The sequence below is a fragment of the Limanda limanda genome, chromosome 22, assembly GCF_963576545.1.
Source record: "Limanda limanda chromosome 22, fLimLim1.1, whole genome shotgun sequence".
NCBI classification, from domain to species: domain Eukaryota; kingdom Metazoa; phylum Chordata; class Actinopteri; order Pleuronectiformes; family Pleuronectidae; genus Limanda; species Limanda limanda.
Window position 1 is genome coordinate 1805110 of NC_083657.1, and position 7669 is coordinate 1812778.

The 7669-nt window shown below is 47.6% G+C and overlaps 1 protein-coding gene across 3 annotated transcripts; it reads right to left on the bottom strand.

Annotated features, from left to right (window-relative positions):
• Positions 1 to 502: 502 nt before the first annotated feature.
• tox4b (TOX high mobility group box family member 4 b) lies at positions 503 to 7127 on the bottom strand. 3 transcript variants are annotated; one of them, XM_061066327.1, is made up of 9 exons: positions 7024 to 7127; positions 4800 to 4868; positions 4434 to 4721; positions 4082 to 4336; positions 3585 to 3896; positions 3321 to 3401; positions 2262 to 2870; positions 1807 to 1961; positions 503 to 1664 (listed from the first exon to the last, which is right to left on the bottom strand). In XM_061066327.1, the coding sequence occupies exons 1-9, from the start codon at positions 7027 to 7029 to the stop codon at positions 1607 to 1609; spliced, it is 1833 nt and encodes a 610-aa protein (XP_060922310.1). In that variant the 5' UTR covers positions 7030 to 7127; the 3' UTR covers positions 503 to 1606. The 3 variants fall into 3 exon arrangements, with proteins under 3 accessions (XP_060922310.1, XP_060922309.1, XP_060922308.1); XM_061066326.1 differs by lacking the exon at positions 7024 to 7127 and adding an exon at positions 5698 to 6461; XM_061066325.1 differs by lacking the exon at positions 7024 to 7127 and adding an exon at positions 5698 to 6464 and having other exon boundaries at positions 4434 to 4868.
• Between the last annotated feature and the right edge of the window lie 542 nt (positions 7128 to 7669).

Below are 7669 nucleotides of genomic sequence, written 5' to 3' on the forward strand. Positions count from 1 at the left end.
TTTCTCATTGTTATAGTTCTATATTTATACTCTGAATATAAAAACACATTGTATTTAATAAGTAGTACCTGCCTGTGCATCTATAGAAGCAGATATATGAATACATATATTTCTGTAGAGTAATACTTGTGTTACTGTACTTTACTTTGCTGCCTATTTTTATTGTTTTTTTTATCATTGCCTAACAAATTAATTTCCCGCCTGCTCACGTAATATCATCTGATCTTTTTATCTCGTTATTTGTCACGAGACATTTAAATTAAAGTGTGTTTGTTAACAGGTCAGTGTTGAATAAAGTTTTAAAAGTGTCAAGAGAATGTTTCACTGAACTAAACTGACGAACAGAATAAATAAAACAAACTTGTGTGAAACAATTTTTCTCCTTATTTCAAATTAACTTGTTTTCCTCAGAATCAACATTGACGGACATGTGACAGTTATGAAAAGAAACAAAGTGGAAACCAGCGGAGATTTGAAAGATCCTGCTCCAGGTGTTCAAATATATATTAAAACATAAAATATTTTATTTCACCATTGATAACATTCCCAGGATATCTACAGTGAACCAGACTCATCATTTCATCCGGGAACAGTTTGTTCTTCGTCATGTTCACAGAGTTCCGACTCTTATTCCCGTTCCTCTCACAGGAAGTAGTGTTGTCAGAGCTGGTGTGTGTTCGTTTCACTCCAATATTGTTATTTCTTTTCACCACAAATGTTCCTCATAAAAACAAAAGAAGCACCACATGAGTAAAAACCCTCTTACGTCACCGGGTGATTGAGCAGCGGAGGAGCAGAGAACCTCGGAGGGATTTCTGTCCCTGAATCTTAGCACCTGTTTTTTTTAAAAGTTTCCAGTTTCCACCATCGTGGCTTTTAAAGGTGACACAGTATTTGACTCAAAATTACTTCTCACAAATATTTTTTTACCCCTTGTCCGACTCCAGTTTAGCTTTAAGACGGTTTGTGCTTGGCCCACTTCTTGGTTGTTCAAATTTCTGTTGAATTAAATCCTCCGGCCCGTCAACGCAGAAATGCCCATAAATAACTGAATAACAAAATGTCCCCAGTGTAACAGTAAAGAATTTCTTTAAATCAATATAATAAACTGAAACACATTTGCAGGATCACAATTTCCTTCCTGCACTTTTTTTCCTGTTCAAAATAATTAAAAACACAATAAGTACATATAAAATGTTAGATTTTTCTTTCCTCACGTCCATATTTTAAATTCACAACACATGATCAACAGCAGCAGAGCAGAGTCTCCTTTTCTGTTTCCGTCCATATTATTAAATTATCCAGTCATCTCATTATGAGCCGTCTGTCCCGACTGATGCATTTGTTAAAAAAAAATTCAGCTGGAGTCGTTTGTGCCGGATGAGAGCGTCACAGGAAGTTTACCATAACACTTTGAAAGCACTTCCTGTTTCGACTGTTCTCTCATCTGTCGGGACATGATGAACAAAACAACAAAAAACACTCCTGCAGGTACCTGAGCCCGATCTGGCTTTCATCCATTCATTCAGTTATTCCTCTGTTCATTTGCATTTCATGTATCATCTTTGTCTCTTGTGTGTCACTCCGACGTCAGCTGGGCCGTCCCCTATGTGACGGCGGTGAAGCTCCGCCCCCGGATGGCACACCAGGCCATAAACACGTCTCTGCAACAGAAAGGAAGCGGTTAATTTTCCCTCTCGACCTTTGACATGTGGCCGTCACTTTGCTCTCACTGCACAGATCGACCCAGACAGTGAGCTCAGGTGTGAGAGCTGCTCGGCCTCAGGTGTGAAGGAGCTCAGGTACCTGCAGTGTGTGGCCACGCACTCGTTGCTGCAGTAGTCCTTGTCCCAGTCGCTGCTCTCCACAGCCGGGTTGGTGCAGCCGGCTCGCTGGCACATGTCGGGCCTGGAGGGCGGAGTCAGGCTCAGGCCGGGGGCGACGTTCAGCTCCACCTCCATCTGGGAGAAGAAAGAGAAACACAAACATCTACATGAAGGACTCGTCTCCAGCTCCGCGCCTCAAAGCATTCACTGGATGTTTGAGGCGGACACAGCCGGCCACCAGGGGGAGCTGCAGATGTTTGGGCTTCACTGTTTGGGAGCTGTCATGTTGACGTCTTTATATAAAGTCTAAAGTTTGTTCATCAGCTGATCAGACTTTCATTTACGGGGGTATTTTCTTCTTCATCTGTTACTACCACCAGATATGATTAATAACTCTACGCATTATTCTGATGTGGTTATCATTCTGGATCTTACCCCTTCTTCTACATCTGCCACTTCCTCTCGTCCTGTCACCACCGCCGCCGACTGTCCCAGCTCCATCATCAGAGTCGGGGACGCAGGCGTTTCCCCCCCCATAATCATCGGCGTGATTGAATCCGACTGTCGCAACGATGCGACGACCTTGATCTGTAGCGGTGGAGGCGCGGTGGCCGCCGCTGCCCCCCCGCCTCGCGGCTTGGCCTGCAGAGGGGGAGGAGCCTGGGCGTGGACCATCTGCTGCAGCCGCGGCGGAGGAGGCGTGCTCTGCATCTGCTGCAGAGGAGGCGGCTGGCGTGGCGACGAGGCCGCCGTCGCCGTGACCGTTACAGCGCCGGAGGGCAACTGCGTCTGTTTGATGATGATCTTTGTCACGGTGGGGGGGTTCGGTGCGGGAGGCGGAGCTTGGGGTTTGTTGGCGCCCGTGCGGGAGCGCGTGGTGACCTGGGGCAGGTCCAGGATGATGTTAGAGGTGCAGATGTTGGTGATGGTGTTCTCCTCTGGGTTGTACTGCTGGGACCTGGTGGAGCGGAGGGCGAGGGGGGGGGCGGCTGATGGAGCCGGAGGTGGAGGCGAGGGCGCCGTGTCCATGACTTCAATGGGAGCCTGAAGACAAACAGGGAGAACAGGTGAATGATTTAAAGTGAAACACTTGGGTACAGCATACTTGTGACACTAGATGGTGATGTACTGTATATACATGTGTAGTAATCTATTACATGGTTTGCAGTTTTCGCTTCTATGGAATTGGATATATCAGTGTTTTATATCATGACAATGGTAAAATTGCATAACCACTAAGTTAATTTTTGATATCTGTAATGTAAAATTGTATGATCATTATTTTTATGTATTTTAACTTTTGATATTTGTAATGTAATGTATGTTTTAAATGTTTGATATCTGTATGTATGTTTTAAATGTGGACCCCACTAAAAGTAGCTCTGTCTTAGGGGGCGGAGCTAATGGGGATCCTTCTGAATAAACAAATAAACAAAGTCATTAGAGGGTTTCGTATGAAAAGCTTCTCGTGTGAATCTTCAGATCGACTCTCACCTGAGACCCGTGGCCGGACTTGTACTCCGCCAGCGCCTTCAGGTAATCCCTCTTCGCCGCTTCGTTTTTCCTCTTGTAAACCTGAAGTGATAAAATCAAAACGGGAGAATTATGCTCCGACATTTGAGTTGTGTTTAAATCTCACCACATATTAAAAAGCTCACATCTGCTACCGAGGAGTTTGAAAGACAAAGACATTCTTTTAACTTCAGAATGAAAAGAATCCACAGGAGCTCAAACAGGAAGTCCTCCGTCTCGTCTCACCTGTTTCTGCTCCTCCCCCAGGCTGTCCCACATGGACGCCACGATCTTAGACACTTCTCCAAACGTAGCGTTGGGATTTTGTCCTTTAATGGCCGCCTGCGTGTCCCTGAAGAACAAGGCGTAGGCCGACACCGGCTTCTGAGGCTTGTTGGGGTCTTTGGGAAGCTTCTCCAGCTTCACTACTGCTCGTCCTGCTTTCTTCACGAAGGCCGGAGACGTCAGCGTGGAGAAGGACGAGTCGGACAGGGAGGGGTCGAGGGAGATGACCCCAGAGGAGACGGCCAGGGACACGGGAGACTCAACCAGGACGCTCTGAATGTGAGGGGACGAGATAGAAACGGAGTTTATCATTTAAGGACGACGGTTGGTTCAGATTTGTGACTTCCTGGAAAGAGCAGTGATGAATTAAATAACTGAACTAACAAATACCAGCGTTTGTGAAGGATTTCATATCTTATGGTGAAGAGCTGATCGTGAAAAAGGGATTAAAGACTCACTCGTCTGAAATCGTCCATGTCGTCGTCCTGCAGCGAGCTGGTGGGCGACGCCCCGGCCGACAGCGGGTGGTCCGGCGAGCGCTTCAGGATGTTGCAGCCTCCCAGCCCGAGCCCCAGCTGGGCGCTGAGCTCCGACTGGTCGATGGTGGTCAGCTGGTTGGAGCCCAGCAGGCCCGGGCTCATGTCCCCCAGTGGGACGTCGATGGTCACGGGAGACGAGCTGCCGAACTGGGAGCTGATGGGATGGCCGAGATCCTGAACACGTGAAGAAGAAGAAGAAGACGACAGGACGCGTGAGTGGATTGTAATTCATGTTTTACGAGAGAAGGTTGGAACTTCCTGCGCCGCTCACCATCCCCAGCGATGACCCCAGCAGAGCACTCCCTCCCGACTGGTTCATGGCGCCCAGGGTCAGGTGCTCCAGCCCCTGGGAGGCGGCGCTCACGAAGGTGGAGGCGAAGGAGGGGTCGTCGCCCTCCACCACGGCGTTCCCGGGGGCCGCCACGCTGTCGGGGGGGCCGGTGTCCGACAGCTCCCCGAACTGGGACACCACATCGGACACGGTGAGGGACGAGTCCGGGTCCAGAGAGATGGGAGGGATCTCGAACTCCTCATCGCCGAGGCTGGGAGTGTGGAAGGTCTGTGGGGGGGGGGGGGGGAAATCAACATTTAATCGAATGTCAAGAGAAGAAGACGGAAGCTGCTTGGTGCTACTGACCTCAGCGGAGGAGAGGAAGGGATGGCCGGGCCCGGAGATCGTCAGGTAGTTGTCGCTGCCGCCGGGAAACTGAAACATTCACAAGTCAGAACAAGCGAGTTTATTATTACGTTTATAGACAGAATTTATCTAACAATCTTTTCACGTATATACCACTGTCACTAAAACTGCAATTTTCGTTTTCTTCGCCGCTCGGAAACAACAGTTGTGCTGCACAACCGCTGCAAAGAAGAAGTGCGTGAGTGTGACCCGGCCCTGAAGCAACATCGTGATCTGTACGAAATAATTCGGCTGTTAAAATACGTGAACATATGTTGTTTACTTTATGTACGCAAAGGACAGGTGTTGGAAACAGTACTCTGTATCGGCTAATACACAAAGTACAGGTATCGGACTCAGTACTTGGTATCGGCTAATACGCAAAGGACAGGTGTTGGAAACAGTACTCTGTATAGGCTAATAAGCAGAGTACAGGTATCTGACCCAATACTAGGTATTGATTAATACCCAACGTACAGGTATCGCACTCAGTAGTACTCGGTATCGGCTAATACACAAAGTCCAGGTATCAGACTCAGTATCGGGTAATACACAAAGTACAGGTATCGGACTCAGTAGTACTCGGTATCGGCTAATACACAAAGTACAGGTATCGGACTCAGTAGTACTCGGTTTCGGCTTATACACCAAGCCCAGGTATCGGACTCAGTACTCAGTATCGGGTAATACACAATGTACAGGCATCAGCTAATAAGCAGAGTACAGGAGCGTTTACGAACAACGCAGCCAATCAGGTAGGTTTGCGCAGTGTGGTGCGTTCAGGCTCCTGTGCTGGCCTCGGACAAAGGGAGGTCACATGTGTGGCTGACAGCTGCTCCGTCCCTCAGGTGACAGTCACCTTGTGGTCCGAGTCGAACCCGTTGAAGGACTGCGGGTCCAGGAACTCCGGGTCCCCGTCGTGCGGCCCGGTTCCGTCCGTCAGGTCCGAGTAGAAGTTCAGGTCCATGGTTCAGCGGGGCCTCATGTGTCCGAACCGGGGTCCTTTTGTCCTCATCTACCGGGGACACCGAGCCAGACAACGCGATGCTCCAGGTGTCGGGACGAGGAACCGTGCCAGAGATAACCCGGTTAGCCCCCGAGCTAACGTGGCTGTTACCTGGTGCTGACACGGTTTAGCTTTAGCCCGGCTAAGGTGCTCCTCACGCCGCCTGGAGCCGGTTCCTCTGCCGGTCCTCGTACCGGAGACACCGGGGTTTACCGAGCGAGGCACCGGGGCTGGACCGGGGCTCCGGGTAGCGACAGCGGCGGAGGACAAGGTCCAGAACCCGGACTTAGCTTCGTGTTGGCCCGGGTCAGACAGCTCAGAGGATCCCGGAGACACAGAGCCGGGGAAGTTACCGGGTAACCACACCGGAAGCCGGGCGACGGGAGTGTCAAAATAAAACCCGCTGGCTAACTGGACCGTTTATAAAAGCTCATGACATGAGAGCATGAAGCCAAAGCGTCATGTCGCCCCCTGGTGGCTGGCTGCAGTACAGGTCATGAGTCCTGCCTCTTCCGAGTGACTGACATGGACACGGACCAAACTAAAGAGTAATAGTTGAAATCATTTCAAATAATTAATAAGTCATATTTTAAGAACATGGTGAGACGTCATGATTGCAGCGTACCAACGGTTCCTGCAATCATGACCGACATTCTCAAGATTGTGGATTTTTGTAAAAAGAATAATATAATAAATAATATTGTTGTATTGAAAATAACCCTTTCAATTCAAAGGTTTTGTCATTCACGTTTATTTTGAAAGCTGTGCCAGGAAGTCGCTTGTCAAGAGCTTCCGGCCAAAAGTGAATTTTTGCTCCAGTTGTTTTATTGAAACACTTTCGCGACTCACTTGCAGCTGATTCGTTAATTAAAAACTAAAATAAATCCGAATATTAAGATAAATCGATGAAACAAATAAGAACTGAATTTTCCCGGCAGGTATTTTTAACAACTTGTTTCGGTTCCGGCCTCAAACTCTTAAAATCTGCGGATTCAGATGAAAGTGACACCGCAGCCTCGGTGTCTTACGGAAGTTAAATGGAGGAAACATAAAAAAAGGGGTCGAGAAGGAAAAGTTCCGCACGTCACGACCACGACTCAGAGTTTGTGATGACCACACACCGTCACCAGCTGACGTCATCGTTTATTCCATCACGTGTCTAGTGTCGACTACTCTTACCTCCATGTTCACCCCCGGAATCTGATTATGTTTTAATTTTTATCCCCTTTTTTGTTAGTGAACTTCGCCCAGAACTGATTTCCTCAACATGGCACCGGCTTCCGCCTCTGTACGTACAGCGGGACGTGACGTCAACACGCACAGGAGAAAAGGGGTTTCAAGATAAAAGGCAGCTGCTAAAACCCCTGCGAAAGAAAACTCCAGAGTAAAAGCATTGGATTTAAAATGTAAAATACTTCAAATGACTTGCAAATGATTGTGAATTTTGCAAGTGTCACTCACAACAGTATTTGATTTCATGACATTAGCAAACTTGTTGGTTAATATGTACAAAAGTGCTGAAAATTAAATGAACAGACCAATAAAACAATGACGAATGAATAATAAGTAATTTATAAAAGACTAATGTCAAATATTCATTCAGTTTTTTGTCATAAAATCTCATTAAAGTGAATTTTGAAGAACTCTGAACAGTTTGGTGGATTTCTTCAGGAAGCAGAGGATCATGGGTAATATCCGGTGTTCGTTCAGTGAGTGAGTGAAGCTATATATAGAATTTGTTTTTCTCTACCACCTGTGGCCGCAGGGGGCGCTGTTGCTCAATACAAGTTAGTGGTGTTGCTTAAAAATGTCCCAAAACTCGATT

What these genes read in the sequence shown, in the direction of transcription:
- tox4b (XM_061066325.1), bottom strand. Translation starts at nt 5,805, where the DNA reads ATGGACCTGAACTTCTACTCGGACCTGACGGACGGAACCGGGCCGCAC. An exon ending in TGGGGGAGGAGCAGAAACAG is followed by an intron (nt 3,402 to 3,584) that starts GTGAGACGAGAC and finishes TTATCACTTCAG; the next exon opens with GTTTACAAGAGGAAAAACGA. An exon ending in TGCGTGGCCACACACTGCAG is followed by an intron (nt 1,665 to 1,806) that starts GTACCTGAGCTC and finishes TTTCTGTTGCAG; the next exon opens with AGACGTGTTTATGGCCTGGT.